The following is a 17986-nucleotide window of genomic DNA, read 5'->3' as shown; positions in this document are numbered from 1 at the left end:
CACTCTCCAAGCTCAAAGACTTCCAGAGCAATCCAAACATAAGTAACAGAGAGCATCAAGTAATATTACAAATCCATCACATGAAGCTACAAGGACAGCATTTACAAGATACAAAAGGGCCAGTATTTTAAATATTGATTAATAGGGGCATCTGAGTGGTATCAACTATCTGGAATGGATACTGTAGTATCTTTGATTGTAGAGTCAGTAGCAGTTTCTTTTATTTTGAGATTACTTTTCTTTTCCTGATATAAATACAGCATTTAAATTTCAAGTTAAAGGAATTTGCATCATATCTCCAAGAGTTAAACTTTTATGATGCCTTGAGTACAGCACAGTGCAGTTTCTGAACCACACTAACAAAAAGTGAAAATTAATGTAGCTGGAATCTCATTAAACATCAAAACTGGTACTGAAGTCAAGGTGAAGAGAAATTTAATTTTCACAGACTTAAATGACTTTTTTTATTATCAATATTTAACATTTGATACAAGATTCTTGAGTATAGTAGCACAAAGTACACAAAATATGGAGTGCATGACATAGCTATGATGAAAGTGGGACCCACAGTTGCCTCAGTAGTAACACAACAAAAATTAAATGTGATGTATAACATTTACTGCCCAAATTAAAATCAGAGAACATTATCTTCTTTATAAACTGCACAACAGTTTCAGCTCCTTCTGGCAGTTTTAGGCTGCCAGATCTGAAGTTAAGTACATCTTTAATTTGAATGTGAAATTTAAAATTATGAAACAACACCAATCAACTGTGCAATGATAAGTGTTTATAAACCACTCACTTATTAAATATCTAATTATCAACTTTTCATAATTACAATTTGTACTTCACACCAAATTTAAATATCTGTACATTAAGAACAAAGTTATCACCCAATCATCACATTCAGTATTAGACAGTGACAATTCAGAAATGACTGGGAAATACCATTTCGAGTTTGCAGTGCGTGGCCCCGACAACTCTTAAGGACAGATAGATATAAAGTAATCTGTCGGGAGATCAGAAACGGCAGAGCAGTGTCTGTTTCACATAATACCTCTGTCAGTTACGGAAAGTTGGCTGGCCTAATGGAAATAGCTAAGCTGGGAAAAAAGTGGCAGGCTCACAGGAAACTTTCAACAAAAATTGCAGAGGAGACTGCACGCAGGGCTCTAATCACTGTGGCCAGTCTCACTTCGGACTAGGACAATGCGATCACCATAGCAGTGCTCTGCCTCAATATGAGGCATAAAAATTAAACCAAGATCACAAAATTGTCCAATAAAACTAAAGGTGCAACAAAAATAGCTTCAGTAGTAAACATTGCGAGGAAAACCAGCGCCCCATACAGGGAAAAATACGACGTACGAGAGGGTCAGTGTAACAGTTGTTACAGGAGGATGTGCAACAGGTAAGTGACACTTCAACAGGTGACAGATGTCTCACCGTATTCCTGTCTCGGTGACTGTACTACATTTATTTTCTTCAGCTTTCAGATGTGTCCGAAACAAGAGAATAGCTGCACAACAGCTGAAAATCGACAATGCATATAACTCTGCACAGTAGGTCATGTATGTAACAGAATAATGGAAAAAGGGTAGTTCCAGTCTATTCTCTTCAATGAGGAGTACCTACCCCAACCCGTAGTAAGATAGGACGCTGGTTTTGTAACTCCCCCCTCCCCCTCAAAGCAGTCAATGGCCTGGTGGCAGAGATCAACCAACCCCTTATCTTCTGGCCACTCGGCGCAAGATAAGATGAGGGTATGGGCAATTTCTTCCCGGCACATGTTAATAACAACGAAAATACTGACATTATACAAGGGCACCAAGAAAGGTGCATATTCCACTTGTTTCAGATTTCTCTCTCTCTCTCTCTCTCTCTCTCTCTCTCTCTCTCTCTCTCTCTCTCTCTCTCTCACACACACACACACACACACACACACACACACACACACACACTTCTTTACACTGTTATAGGTGGCCGGAACTCTTTGTTAACAACATAAAAGCGATGCTTCTGTCCAAAGAGGCCTAGAACGACAGCCACATTCTCTATGATGATGTTGAAGGGAATGGTGGAGAGGGCGCCACATATGCACATGAGGAAGCGCAACATGCCGAAACGGTAGAGCGAAAAGGATTTGACGACGCCGAAGACGTACATGTAGATGTTGACGGCGCCAATGAAGGCGCAGGCGAAGTCCATGAGCGGTGGGCAGGGGATGGGGCAGAGTCCCGCGAGCAGCACGTTGGAGGTGGAGAGCGGCATGGTGACCCAGGAGTAGCAGGAGACGGCGAGCAGCCACTTGTGCCGCAGCGGGATGGCCTGGGAGTGTACCACGAGCAGGATGCCCTGCAGCCAGCGCTTCCGCTGCTGCATGAAGTCCCACAGCGAGAACGGCGACTTCTCCCACATCTCGCCCTCCACGAAATTGAAGGAGTAGCCCTGCGTGTAGGCGCGCATCGCGAAGAAGCAGTCTTCCGCCACGGACCCGTCCGGTCCGTTGTCGAAGGACACCTGCCGCTCTGCGCCCACCTGCGAAGCAAGAACGTCATTCTCAACAACTGCGCAAAAGGAAAGGAAGCCGTAGCGCCCAACACTTTCAAACACAGCTGTTTCCTTTTATGAACACAAACACGATCAGAGAATGCGAAATTTATGTGACCAACGGCAGTGCACGAAATTGATTCTGGGATTCAACATCGATTCGTTTTTCCAACAACTATAAAGATCAAGGGCCCAAGCCATCATTAATCGAAGCTTATTACACACGCGTTTTAACACCACGTTTATGTGGCACAGAATTTTGAGACGAAAAGCGAATTTCGGAAATCACTTTTGCTGCTATTTACATGTCAGACTTTAAGCTACTTAGTTTTCTCGACCACATATCTGTTTTCCGAGCGTTCTTTGTTTTAGGAATGTTTTTCAGTAAGGAAAGAGTATGATTTCGTACTGTTAAAGTGTAATGCAACTGCTTCGAAAAACGTCTGCGACCTGCTCTTGAGTACTGTTCGAGAGTTCGGAATCCTCAGCGACAGGGAGATAAGCTGGAATTTTGATGTGTGTCTGCCTTTCAGTCAGTACAAGAATGTTACGCAAGTGCTCAGGAATACACCCACTGAAATCGTCGGAAGACAGATGGTGTTCTTTACTTGCAATGCGCCGGCCGCGGTTGTCTAGCGGTTCTAGGCGCTCAGTCCGGAGCCGCGCGACTGCTACGGTCGCAGGTTCGAATCCTGCCTCGGGCATGGATGTGTGTAATGTCCTTAGTTTAGTTAGGTTTAAGTAGTTCCAAGTTCTAGGGGACTGATGACCATAGATGTTAAGTCCCATAGTGCTCAGAGCCAACTTGCAATGCTGCTTCAGGCAGCATGTCCACTGTGTCCTGCACAAAACGTACCTGTCCGCAGCTCGTGGTCGTGCGGTAGTGTTCTCGCTTCCCGCGCCCGGGTTCGATTCCCGGCGGGGTCAGGGATTTTCTCTGCCTCATGATGACTGGGTGTTGTGTGCTGTCCTTAGGCTAGTGAGGTTTAAGTAGTTCTAAGTTCTAGGGGACTGATGACCATAGATGTTAAGTCCCATAGTGCTCAGAGCCATTTGAACCATTTGAACAAAACGTACCGGACCGTTTCTAGTCTAGCCTGTGGGCTGAGCATGACACGGTGGCCGCCGGTACCACTGGGCCTTCATGGCCCATTCGGGAGGTGTGTGTGTGTGTGTGTGTGTGTGTGTGTGTGTGTGTGTGTGTGTGTGTGTTCGTTGGGTCAGAAGCTGTGAGAAGCTCGCATTGTTGAGTTGTTACAGAAATGGGGCACTTTGCATTATAACAGCGGATCGATATTGTGGAGTATTAGAAAGAGACAGGTCCCAAGGAATGTAAAGAAATTGTTCAAGTGACGTATCCTGCTAGGAAATTCCGCACGACCTGCACTATTCAAGAGATAGATAGGAACAGGCTACCGATAGGGAGAACTCTTGCAATTATAAACAGATTTCTCAAGCCAGCGCAAGTCGGTAAGGAGATTATCGCAGCAAATTGGTGCACCTCGTGTACTAAAAGATATAAATTTAAAAGCTTATCGTGTGAGAGTGGTGCAACAGTTGAAATTTCAGGATCAAGAAAACAGTTCAGTATTGTAACTGGCTGTTAACATCGATTGCTAAAGGCCCCTTGCTTTGCTTCATGTCAGACGAGTCTTGGTTTCCTCTGTCAGTTTAGGTAAACTCCCAGAATTGCAGATATTAAATCGCAGAGCAACCCACATATTCTGCAAGAAGAACCTCTCCATTCTGAGATGGTAAGTGTTTGGTGTGCGTTGTCCGGCATCCGCATTACTGGCCCCATATTTTTCAATTACACCTTTAACATTGTCAGAGATGTAGAGCTCTTTCTATGCACAATAAGCAAATGCAGAGAAGTTTTACGCAGTATTCCAATAAGATGGAGCAACCGCTCATAAACCCAAACGAAGTATGGCCCACATCAGCAACGTGTTCCATGAAGACAGAGTTGTCAGTAGGGGACTCTCGCCCTCAAGGTCTCTGGACTTACCACCATGTGTTTTTTATTTGCGGGGCACACTAAAAAGCAAAGTGTGTGCTGACAATACTCGCATAATAGACGGTCTTAAACGGAACGTTACTAGAGAAATTAACATCACGCCTATAGAATTACAGCGTTTTGTTTGTAGCGTCATCACAAGTAAAGTCATTACACGAAGTCAGCGATGCCTGGATGCCCATGGCCACCACTTCCAGTACCTGTTATTTAACGTTATCATCATCTATTCCCTTTTCGTTAAAGTTACTTGAATTTCGGGCGTTAGGCGTAGCGGTTGTGTATGAAACCCTGTACAACTAACTTCGTGCCTGTATTCTTACTCGCAAGAGTAGCTTCAATTACATAAAAATCACTGCGAAAGGGAAGCTCTAAAACGAATACTCGTCCACCATACACAACCCAAAGCATTTCGTATAATTTGTATGCAAGAACATTAAGATCTGAGACCAAGAACACGCAACCAGTAACGTAGTAACTAGCCAGTGACACAGTAATTTAAGAGTTTCACGCGGCGAAAGTTAAAACTACAGAAAAATGGAGACACCCGTGTGCTAATTCCCGCACTTACATGGCACTTAACCAGCTGAGGTGCGGAGAACTATTACTAGTGCACCCCGTATTTAAAAGAGAGGTTCTATATGGTAAACACACACAGAATGTCGTACTCAGTGCTGTCGCTAGATGGCTCGCCCGCTGCTCCAGCGCGCATAGTGAAAAACATCTCTCTGCAGAGGCGTCGAGCAATGCGGCAGTTTTTGCTTTGGCGCTAGACGACAGGCTTCCGCCGTGACCTGTACGTCTCTTGACGAAACACAAAGGAATATTTAATCGATGTTGTTACTCTGTCATTCTACGTTCATCTTTCAACTCTGTGGCGCCAAGGATGTAATTTATGTTGTTAATAATTCATGTACAAGTCTGTATGATCGTACTTACAATGCTCGGTAACAAACCTAATGACTGGTGGTATGCAGGCGCGCAACATTTGACAATTGTGCTTGCTTCCAGTACATTTCTCGCCGGCCAAAAACTTGTCACTACACCAGTATAAAGAAAAGTAGAAACCGACACGTGGTTTGTATTTTACTCCACACTACGATGAAATATCAGCTCCGATGTTAGGATGTACTATGAAACTTCGTTCATCATTTACTAAAGCACGAACACTTCGAAATTATAATTACAATTATAACAATAAATGATGTTATCGAAGTGAAAATTAGGGCCAATCATAACTCTGGCATGCAGCGTAGCTCTGGCTTTAATGTAAAAAACAATTACTCCAATACTTTACTGTGTTTATTTTCAAGCAATTGTGATGTATCCTGCTCAAATGGCTTAAGAAACAGAAATGTAACCTTTTATTTTTAGGGTATTCCCTACGTTCGACTAGGCAAATGTCTGGTTGCTCCCAATTTTCGCATCAGATAAGAAAAATATAGAAAATATGATAACACGCAGAACAAAGCTTACGTACGATTCATACACAGGCGGCGCATATGACTTTCTGCCACTCTTGAGTTCGTTGCAGTGGCAGAAACAAGGCGAGCAGCCAGAAAATCATCTTCGCCCATGATAAATAACTCAGCAAGACCCATACTCTTCAATAAACATCGAGGCACTGCAGATATGCTTACTTTATCAATTAAGAATGGTATGGTGTGTAATCTTCGATGCGTGCAGCTAACACTGACGTGCGTTGTTATAGCTGATACGGAATAAAAGAAAGGGAAGGTAATGGAGATGCGTTGCCGGCACAGAGTCTACTCCTCGCTACAGTAACAGAGGGGCGCCACCGAGTTTAGCGTCCCCATTTGACGGCGGAACAACAACAGCTACAGTATCTCAGTCCGAGATACACTATGGAGAGATGTGGGATATAAAACAGCACACTGCCGCTCAATTGAATGATTAGGAACTATACACCAATAGGGGCGTATGGAATGCAAAAAACTACAATGAAGCCGTAGAATCCGCCTGAATTAAAGCGTTGTACAATGAATTATTACAACGAAGTTAGCTGGCAAAGCAGGCAATATTTTTAAAGTGTGATGTCTTAGTTTTAAGCTTCCACACGACGAAATTTGTCTGTGTGGCACTGATAATAATACAATATGTGAAAGGTCTTTCGGTACTACGCGGAGGTGCAATCTATCAATCTGTCTCAGACCTGGTTTAAAAGTTGTGGATGTGTCAAGACGATCTGCCAACTCTGCAGAAGGCAGTTGACCAGGTTGTTTCCATTTACACACTACGTGATCGAAAGTATATGGACACCCCCAAAAAACACATGTTTTTTATATTACATGCATTGTGCTGCTACCTACTGCCAGGTACTCCATATCAGCGACCTCAGCAGTCATTAGACATCGTGAGAGAGCAGAATGGGGCGCTCCGAGGAACTCACGGACTTCGAACGTGGTCAGGTGATTGGGTGTCATTTGTGTCATATGTCTGTACGCGAGATTTCCACACTCCTAAACATCCCTAGATCTTCTGTTTCCGATGTGATAGTGAAGTGGAAACGTGAAGGGACACGTACAGGCCGACCTCGTCTGTTGACTGGCAGAGACCGCCGACAGTTGAAGGCTGGGTCGTAATGTGTAACAACCAGACATCTATCCAGACCATCACACAGGAATTCCAAACTTCATCAGGATCCACTGCAAGTACTATGACAGCTAAGCGGGTGGTGAGAAAACTTTGATTTCATGGTCGAGCGGCTACTCAGAAGCCAAACGACGCCTCGGTGTAAGGAGGGTAAACATTGGACGATTGAACAGCGAAAAAGGGTTTTGTGGAGTGACGAATCACGGTACACATGTGGCGATCGAATGGCAGGGTGTAGATATGGCGAATGGTCGGCGAACGTCATCTGCCAGCGTATGTAGCACCAACAGTAAAATTCGGAGGCGGTGGTGTTACGGTGTGGTCGTGTTTTTCATGAATGGACTTGCACCCCTTGTTGTTTTGCGTGGCACCACCACAGCACAGGCCTACATTGATGTTTTAAGCACCTTCTTGCTTCCCACTGTTGAAGAGCAATTCGGGGATGGCGATTGCCTCTTTCAATACGATCGAGCACCTGTTCAACATGCACGACATGTGGCGGAGTGGTTACACCACAATAAAACCCATGCAATGGACTGGCCTGCATAGAGTCCTGACCTTAACCCTATAGAACACCTTTGGAATGTTCTGGAACGCCGACTTCGTGCCAGGTCTCACCGACCGACATCGATACCTCTCCTCAGTGCAGCATTCCGTGATGAATGGGCTGCCATTCCTCAAGAAACCTTCCAGCACCTGACTGAACGTATGGCTGCGAGAGGAAACCTTCCAGCACCTGACTGAACGTATGCCTGCGAGAGTGGAAGCTATCATCAAGGCTAAGGGTGGGCCAACACCATATTGAATTCCAGCATTACTAATGGAGGGCGTCACGAAATTTTAAGGCGTTTTCAGTCAGGTGTCCGGATACTTTTGATCACATAGTGTGTCTGCGTACAATTAATGCAAATAAAATGTCGTTCCATACTGTGATGATGTGGCTGCCGGTAATATCTATCATCTGTTGTTCCCATGTAACATATGAGAAGATTACATGTCTGACATTTATTAGCAACAAATCTGTGGCAGACATCACAGCTTTGTTTCGGCATGCTTGCTCGTAAACTCGTGTTATGTTAAACAAAGGTTTCTTTTGAGCAGAATGACAAGTCTGTCATGGGTATCCCTCTTTCTCCCCTGGTGGCCAACTTCTTTAATGGAGGATCCTTAAACCAACTGAAACACCTCCAAAATACACGGCGAGGTCTCGTGGAGAAGATAAATTAATGGCGTTTTGTCATCTCCTCAGCTCCATTCGTAAGAGCATTCAATTCATTATTTGAACAGAGAATGGCAGTCTGCCTTTCCTGGACTTTTTTTTTTTTTAGACGAATGAGGGTTCTCTGTGGAATTCAGTTTATCGTAAGCGCACTCATTCTCATTTGTACCTGCAATCGTCGAGTTGTCACCACCAGTCGCACACTAAGAGTGTGCTTAAAACGCTTCACACAGAGTTTATAGTCTCGGATTCAGACAGTTTGCGTGGAGTACTCGCCCACCTAAAGGCAGAGTTAAGAAAAAAAATACATATTCTATGCAACTGATTAACAGGACATTGTCGGTAAAAAAAGGGGGGAGTGGATGACGAAGATAGCACCCCGGGAAAATCTCTATAGATTTTTTCCTTTGTTGGCAATATTTTATTAAAGACGGCCAGAATTCTCCAGAAGCTTCAGGTCAAAGTGATTTTCCGCCCACGGTCTAAAATTGCGGACGTCCTGGAATCAGTGAAGGATGATTTGTTATTGCGGAAGGTTGGAATCTACAAAAGTCTAGTACCTTGCCGCTGTGTTACATAGGCCAGAGCACCGCACCGTGGACTGAAGATGCACCGAAAGTCAACGCTGCACACGCCATATACAAACAATCGAGCCTGCTGTTGTTGAACACTGCATCTCCACGAACATTCAGTGGAATATGATAAAACAATTGGGCCGCAGCAACATCAGTTTGAGAGTGTATTATTGAAGAATCCCTGTACATACGCATGGTAGAAAATCTGATGAACCATGATAACGACGACCAGCTGGATAAATGCGCAGCTCCCCATCGTTCCCCAGATTTACTCCAAAAAAAGAAAAAAATGTGCTGATGGCCACAGCGCGAGGCAAGCCTGAGGACAGTAGAGTTCCGCAATTCCACCAGCGTTGGCACTGCCTGGCTTGTAGTATGCTAAGTCTGCTAACACTACCTTATCGCATGGACGGAATACACAGCGCGCTAATATATTTCTGGATGGGGCATTCTTCTTCGGTCTCCGATGGCTCACCTGAAGGTCATTGTCAAGTGCCTAATCGAAATTCCGTGCATCGTAGTTAACGACTACCGTCTACAATTACGAATCGTCTTGCAATATTACATTTTCAGTTCTCTGAATCTGAAGTGGAAACACGATTTCTTTCAGTGTCTGATGGCTGAGGACTCAATCATAACAAAAAAAATTACATATATAACGGAAAACCAGCCAAAGTTACAAATTTTCGGGTCGGGGCCTGTTTTAGAATCATAGAAATAGTCAAATGGTATTTCCCAAAATATAAGAACCATGTCAAGGTAACAAACATATATGTACACCAAAGAGCAAATGAGCCGTTACAGAGCATTCACACAGTCATCTGTATACTCTGTAACGTATCTTGATATGGTTCTTACGTTTTGGGAAATATCGTTTTGACTATATCGATGATTTGAAAATGGGTCCCGAAGCGAAACTAGTCATCAAGTAAATACAAGTGAAATTTGCAAATTTGGCTGTTTTCCGCTGTATTTATTAATACAAGTTGTTGCTCTGCAATTACTCCAGCATGCTACAAGTTCATAAAAAATTATATAATTTCTTGACGTTTGCTGTGTATTCTAGCAGTCTTATTCACAGATATATATAAGTCTACAACTAGATTTAAGAAGTTTTGCGTAGTTCGTCTGACATTCGAGACTATCGTTTTGACGCGGTAATGTCTGTGTACAAATAGAATTATTTTATTGCCTTACTGAACCAAATGTCAAAAAGGATAAAAACAAATTTTACGCATATCGTGTGTCCTCTCCTTGCCAAACGAATACCGACAGTGCCTTCAGGGCTCGAACTGGCTGCCTCCGGCTTTGCGTTAGCGACCTCGTCTACGGAGACAGTGTGAAAGCGACTTGTCACCAGTACATGCGGAGTTCTGCACGGCATGAAACATATTCCGTGCCTGCAGCAGGACGTCATGAGATTGAAAACCCATAGAGGATTTGGTTCATCGTAAATTGAACGAGCAGTCAGCGGGCCTTATTAATGATGCCCTTGTACACCTGTCAGCGGGGCCAAGGATTGCTTCGCTGCGGGCTCCCGCAACACAGCACTGGCGTGCAATAAGCCTACCCGTAGGCGCTGGCTGCATTTAATTGCCTCTATCGCGGCTGCGACAATTTTTTCTCTATGGTGCGATTGGCGTCGTCCCAGAACTAATTGTGGAGCGAGGTGAAGCTGAAAGTTATCTGAGCTGGCTGAAGGTCTTGCGCTTTTGATTTCCTCCACAGCTCCAGTGACATCGTGAGATAAATGTTAGGTTGTTTTCGGTGTTTAATACAGTCTTCAAATTTGTTCCCCTCTGTCTATATGATATGTAGTTGGGTTCAGTCCGAATAGAGTTCTCATGAGATTTTCGTACGACACCGGTTTCAAGGGGAAACGTTGTTCTGATTCTCTCTCTCTCTCTCTCTCTCTCTCTCTCTCTCTCTCTCTCTCTCAGCAACCACGAAGAGCCGACGGTTGTACACGATAGTCACACCACCTCTCTCAAAAGCAATTTCGCTTTTCGCAAAGAAATGTCTGTCTGCTGGTGTTAGAAAAAACTTTCTGGATGACCGCTGTATATAATATGCAACTGGTAAATTTTTGTATATTTAGCTTACTTTTGCCCACGAGTACCAAAGTGCAACATTGCTACAGCCACCTAGCACAAAGTTAACTTGATCGGGTAGCAGTGGTATGACGCTGCCTTCTTCCGACCTTTGAACAGAGTGACCCAGTCAGTTATAAGGGACTTACATTTTAACGCGGACTTAACCAAGTGCATCTCCGCATTTTTCCACATTAACAAACATTGCTATAGGTGAAAGAAGTGCCAAGTGACAGATAAAAATCCTAGTACTGACTGGAAATCGAACCCTAGACCTTTGGACTTGTTGTTTGGCTCCTTAGCACTGAACCACATCTCCAGTATTCTGGAGTTTATCACGCTAATGCCTTCCATACAGTTTTTCTCTCAGGATGATCCGCACGTTTCCACAGCCCTTCCAACAAATGTATGTTTTCTGTTCACCTTTCGTACAACTGACTGCACGTATACTGCTCAATCCATACCGCTTCTCTGTATCACCCCTAAGCATATGAATGTTGTGATAGGCTACAGACGTTTAACACTGATCTTTTATTCCAATACTAGCGGATTCTCTGCTTTCGTTGTGAGCACTGTCTTTAATTTATTCACATATAACTAGAGGTGCAACTCAGAACATCAAGGAGAGATGCTCTTAATGTCTTTCTGCACTCCGTTACGATAGCTTTCCCAGAATTGTATCGATCAGTGAGCAGTTATCTTGACCCACCGGACAAATAGTTTACGAAGTCGAGAACGCTAGTGCACATCTTATGCCTGACTGTGCAATGCCTCACACCGTGATCTCTCAGGTTTTGACTAATTTTAATGATCAAAATAGAGTGCTTCCGCGTGTTCTGCCGAGCTGTTGTTTTCACTTTATGTACAATATTTTGACCAATTTCCACACAACGAGCCATCACCATCCGTCACAAGGAAATTCGGTGCCAAAGACTTCGATCCATAGAGATCGAACATTTTCGGACAAGGAGAGCCTGGCCGAAGAATTACAACTACGAATTGTGTTCCAACGGAATGAGTATTCATATCTGGGCGATGCAGTAATAATTAGTAACGTCTGAGAACGAGGTTGAGACGTAGACCAAAGAAGAGAAGCCAAAATTCGCTTATCTACCTAACGCTGGCCCAATACCTGGAAAGATCGATAGATTTCTAACGGAAACATGGCATCCGATGTATTTCGCTCCCTTCAACTAAAATAAAAAGTATTATTTGCAATGTTAGAGACGATCTAGGCCTCCAGAAGCTTCTTGTGTATCGTATCAGAACAGTCGAGGATAAATGGAAGCGAGGTACCCGACTAAAATAACCAAGCAAATCAACTATCGCCGAACACTGCCCCGAATATAGACATGAAATAAAATACGATGAGACCAGTAACGTGGTGCGAAAGCCAAGTTCCTGTGACCGCATTATTAAGGAGTTAATCGTAATCAACGTGTCAGAAAACGACGGTTTCAAGTTGTATAGCGCTTGGGGGCTGGCACACAATTTATTAAAATCTCAACGGCCACCATAGCTACCAGAGTTCGAAAACGCCGAGAGAATTTGCGTTTCACGGAATATCTGTGCGAGCTCTGAAAAGCAAAAGAGCATCAAACGGCGTAGTGGACGACGGGGATCGGCTATAAAGCGTGGCATGAGATCAACAATAATTCACTGTCTCATTGGAGTCCAGGCAGAGAGTACACACATCAGCAAAACTAGCAGCAGCAGAAGAAGACGGCTGGGTCGGTAGTCGAAATATTGTGCATAAAATGAAAACATATCGGCAGACACACCCGGAAGCACACTATTAATACACCTCCTATTACTTTAGTTGATGTCAAACATCTGCCGTTCACCATACTGTAACTGGTATGTAGCAGACAAAACTTATTAGAGACAATCATAAATACTGAAGAGCCAAAGAAACTGGTACACCTGCCTAATATCGTGTAGGGCTTCCGCGAGCACGCAGAAGTGCAGCAACAGACGTGGCATGGACTCGACTAATGTCTGAAGTAGTGCTGGAGGGAACTGACACCATGAATCCTGCAGGGCTGTACATAAATCTGTAAGATTACGAGGGGGTGGAGATCTCTTCTGAACAGCATGTTGCAAGTCAGCCCAGATACGCTCAATAATGTTCATGTCTGGGGAGTCTGGTGGCCAGCAGAAGTGTTTAAACTCAGAAGAGAGTTCCTGGAGCCACTCTGTAGCAATTCTGGACGTGTGGGGTGTCGCATTGTCGTACTGGAATTACATAAGTCCGTCGGAATGCACAATGGACATAATGGATGCAGGTGATCAGACGGGATGGTTACTTACGTGTCGTATCTAGACGCATGAGGGGGGGGGGGGGCAGGGGGGTCCCATATCACTCCAGCTGCTCACGCCCCACACCATTATAGAGCCTCCACCAGCTTGAACAGTCCCCTGCCGACATGTAGGGTCTATGGATTCGTGAAATTGTGTCCATACCCGTACACGTCCATCCGCTCGATACAGTTTGAAACAAACTCGTCCGACCAGGCAACATGTTTCCAGTCATCAGCAGTCCAATGCCGGTGTTGATGGCCTCAGGCTTTCTGTCGTGCGGCCATTGAGGTTACACGAGTAGGCTATCGGCTCCAAAAGCCAATATCGATAAAGTTTCGTTGAATGGTTCGGACGCTGACATTTGTTGATGGTCCAGAGTTGAAATCTGCAGCAATTTGCGGAAGGGTTGCACTACTGTCACGTTGAACAATTCTCTTGAGTCGCCTCATTGTTAGTATGGTAAGCGGGTCAACGTTGGTAGTCGAGGCTGTAGCGTCGGGCGTGTAGCTGTCAGTTGCCCTTTTGTGCAGCCGCTAAGGACATTTCACAGTCCACCGGTGATAATTGCTTGTCCTTAGCCCGGGGTTAACCCCGCGGGCGACGGCCACTATGAAGCTATTCGGGGAGCGCAACGTCCTCATCAGGGTCACTGCGACGCGATCCGCTGACCAATAGCTCAGCCGACAAACTAAATCTCGCCACGAATCCATATGGATTAAATGCACATCATTTTTGTAATAAACGACAGCAAATGTAACACGTCCATGTTTTTCTAAATGTACATTCTCAGTAGCGTTCTGAAATATTTCGATTATGTAGTTTTTACAGTAATCATTGAATGATCGAAGTATTACAATGGCAAAAAAAAAAAAAAAAAAAAAAATTGCATTAGCTATGACAATGACAAAGAGGGCAGCTAATTACCGTACTTGGCAAAGTAAGTCCAGAACAGTATGTATGTATTTTCAGAAACGAACAAGTGGCAACAGCGAATTTCGGTGATTATTTTCGTGTAAGCATAGGTTAATAAAGATAAGAGTGACGGGAAGTCCTGTGTTGGGTGTTGCATCGTTCTGCAATTTCATGGGATTTCGACATCCGCGCTGGATTATATTGTACGAGGGACGTTCAATAAGTAATGCAACACATTTTTTCTCGGCCAGTTTACGTTGAAAAAATGCGGAATTTATTGTTGGACATCGTGGAATATTCCCACTTCAGCCCCTGTAGTTTCATGGAGTTCCGATAGGTGGCGGCGCTATATGTAGCCTTCAAAATGGAGTCGCTTTCCAAGCAGAGATCTGACACTGAGTCCTTTGGCGGAAAACTAGAGCATCGCAGATATTCGTAGGCGATCGCAGAACGTCTACGGAGACCTGGCAGTGAACAAACGCACGGAGAGTCGTTGGCCCAGGCATTTTTCATCATCGCAACAAGGTCGCGCAAACCTGTCCGACGGCAGCACACAGCTGTGCTACCCTCACGAAACTCAAGAAACGGCTCCAGTGTGAAAGGATACGAACTACAACTTCTCCACAACACAAGGCCTCACGCACGTCTGCGCGTGAGAAAGGAGCTCAAATGGTTCAAATGGCTCTGAGCTAGGGTGACCAGACGTCAGGATTAATCTGGACATGTCCTCCTTTTTAGCTCATTGTCCGGGGTCCGGGCGGATTTTTACAGTGTCCGGCTTTTTCGCAAAGTTGAGCGTAATACAATTAAATTTACAATTCGTCCGATTCTAGTGCTCTTTTCTTAAATACTTTAACTATTGGCACAGCCTTCGTGATAAACACGATTATTTATAATTTTCGTTTCGTATCTTCGCTTTGTATAGGGTTGGCTTCCTGTAGTGCACGTGTGATTTGTGAGTGTAATTTTTAACCGAGTGAGTTACGTAAAATACACTCCTGGAAATGGAAAAAAGAACACATTGACACCGGTGTGTCAGACCCACCATACTTGCTCCGGACACTGCGAGAGGGCTGTACAAGCAATTATCACACGCACGGCACAGCGGACACACCAGGAACCGCGGTGTTGGCCGTTGAATGGCGCTAGCTGCGCAGCATTTGTGCACCGCCGCCGTCAGTGTCAGCCAGTTTGCCGTGGCATACGGAGCTCCATCGCAGTCTTTAACACTGGTAGCATGCCGCGACAGCGTGGACGTGAACCGTATGTGCAGTTGACGGACTTTGAGCGAGGGCGTATAGTGGGCATGCGGGAGGCCGGGTGGACGTACCGCCGAATTGCTCAACACGTGGGGCGTGAGGTCTCCACAGTACATCGATGGTGTCGCCAGTGGTCGGCGGAAGGTGCACGTGCCCGTCGACCTGGGACCGGACCGCAGCGACGCACGGATGCACGCCAGGACCGTAGGATCCTACGCAGTGCCGTAGGGGACCGCACCGCCACTTCCCAGCAAATTAGGGACACTGTTGCTCCTGGGGTATCGGCGAGGACCATTCGCAACCGTCTCCATGAAGCTGGGCTACGGTCCCGCACACCGTTAGGCCGTCTTCTGCTCACGCCCCAACATCGTGCAGCCCGCCTCCAGTGGTGTCGCGACAGGCGTGAATGGAGGGACGAATGGAGACGTGTCGTCTTCAGCGATGAGAGTCGCTTCTGCCTTGGTGCCAATGATGGTCGTATGCGTGTTTGGCGCCGTGCAGGTGAGCGCCACAATCAGGACTGCATACGACCGAGGCACACAGGGCCAACACCCGGCATCATGGTGTGGGGAGCGATCTCCTACACTGGCCGTACACGACTGGTGATCGTCGAGGGGACACTGAATAGTGCACGGTACATCCAAACCGTCATCGAACCCATCGTTCTACCATTCCTAGACCGGCAAGGGAACTTGCTGTTCCAACAGGACAATGCACGTCCGCATGTATCCCGTGCCACCCAACGTGCTCTAGAAGGTGTAAGTCAACTACCCTGGCCAGCAAGATCTCCGGATCTGTCCCCCATTGAGCATGTTTGGGACTGGATGAAGCGTCGTCTCACGCGGTCTGCACGTCCAGCACGAACGCTGGTCCAACTGAGGCGCCAGGTGGAAATGGCATGGCAAGCCGTTCCACAGGACTACATCCAGCATCTCTACGATCGTCTCCATGGGAGAATAGCAGCCTGCATTGCTGGGAAAGGTGGATATACACTGTACTAGTGCCGACATTGTGCATGCTCTGTTGCCTGTGTCTATGTGCCTGTGGTTCTGTCAGTGTGATCATGTGATGTATCTGACCCCAGGAATGTGTCAATAAGGTTTCCCCTTCCTGGGACAATGAATTCACGGTGTTCTTATTTCAATTTCCAGGAGTGTATTTGGCTATGCCTAAACGAAAGTGTACATTTTCTGATGTCTTTTACTGCAAATATCCGGCTTTAAGAAAGGGAGAAATGAATTTGAAGCGGAATGTAAGATATGTGGAGCTGGAACGTACGTCTCAGTGGCCATTAAAAGTAAGAAATAACTCGACAGATTAACTGTCATGGTTTTATTTCATTGGTTCATAGTCATTCATTTTATTTGTATTCGGGAGGTTAAAGTGCAGTTTACATGTCGTAAGCTGCTGTTTGAATTGCAGATGTTAGTAGCGGTGCGTCAAATGAAGGGAGGTGAAAGGTCTTAGTTTTTCGCTTTGTAAACAATTCCGTGTTGTTGACATAACAACTGGCGCCACACTGTCACCACAATCAATGTTTTTAATTTTTTTTTATATTGCTCAGTTAACCACCACCTGACCATCAATAACAATTAACTTAGTTTTACCGGTAATAACCAGCAGTCACGTGACTTGTCCAAAGCTGGCGGGTGGTATCCTCATCTGCAGTTGACCTGTTTGAAGTGTCCTCGTTTTTCTTCCTTGTCTTCCTTTTTGAAGCTGTTTGTCCTTTTTAAACAACTGCATCTGGTCACCCTACTCTGAGCACTATGACTTAACATCTGAGGTCATCAGTCTCCTAGAACTTAGAACTACTTAAACCTAACTAACCGAAGAACATCACACACATCCATGCCCAAGGCAGGATTCGAACCTGCGACCATAGCGGTCGCGCGGTTCCAGACTGTAGCGCCTAGAACTGCTCGGCCACCCAGGCCGGCGAAAGGAGCTCACTGTTCTTCCTCATCCACCTTACAGCCCAGATCTCGCACCCTCCATCTGTTTGGCCCGATGAAGGATGCACTCTGCGGGAAGCAGTACGTGGATGGTGAAGAAATTATTCACGCAGCAAGACGTTGGCTCCGACATCCACCAGTAGAGTGGTACCAAGCGGGCATATAAGCCCTCACAGTAAGGCCAACCTACTGAACGGGAATTACGTTGAAAAACAGGGTTTTGTAGCCAAAAGAATACGGTATACGGTGTATTGCAATTGTGAATGAAACGTACTGCTTTCAGAAAAAAGTGTGATGCCTTACTTATTGAACGCCCCTCGTAGTAAAAATTACTCTGTTCTCGAAAATTTTTTACTTCGAAATCACGTCGTTCAAAAATCAGTAACATTTAGCGCGACGTATAACGGGAAAAAAATCTATTCTTCCAAAAAACCGTTACGGTGATAATTCAGTAGGTCAGTTTACGGCTCGGAGCACAATGGGACTTAACATCTATGG

General features: G+C 45.2%; 1 protein-coding gene across 2 annotated transcripts in view; it reads right to left on the bottom strand.

The window, feature by feature from the left end:
* Window positions 1–439: 439 nt before the first annotated feature.
* The window catches only part of LOC124804823 (beta-1,4-mannosyltransferase egh), a 259918-nt gene continuing 242371 nt past the window's right edge, over window positions 440–17986 (bottom strand). Inside the window, exons 3-4 of one of the 2 annotated variants that reach the window (XM_047265166.1) lie at window positions 1920–2538; window positions 440–1875 (exon numbers count right to left, since the gene is read on the bottom strand). In XM_047265166.1, coding sequence (XP_047121122.1) covers window positions 1966–2538 — 573 coding nt within the window. In that variant the 3' untranslated portion in view covers window positions 440–1875; window positions 1920–1965. Of the gene's footprint in view, window positions 2539–17986 lie in introns of both variants that reach the window. The other variant, XM_047265165.1, reaches the window with a different exon arrangement.

This window comes from Schistocerca piceifrons, chromosome 7 (genome assembly GCF_021461385.2).
Source record: "Schistocerca piceifrons isolate TAMUIC-IGC-003096 chromosome 7, iqSchPice1.1, whole genome shotgun sequence".
In the NCBI taxonomy this organism is placed as follows: domain Eukaryota; kingdom Metazoa; phylum Arthropoda; class Insecta; order Orthoptera; family Acrididae; genus Schistocerca; species Schistocerca piceifrons.
Note: the sequence above shows the minus strand (reverse complement) of the source record. Positions and strands in the feature narration are given on the sequence as shown.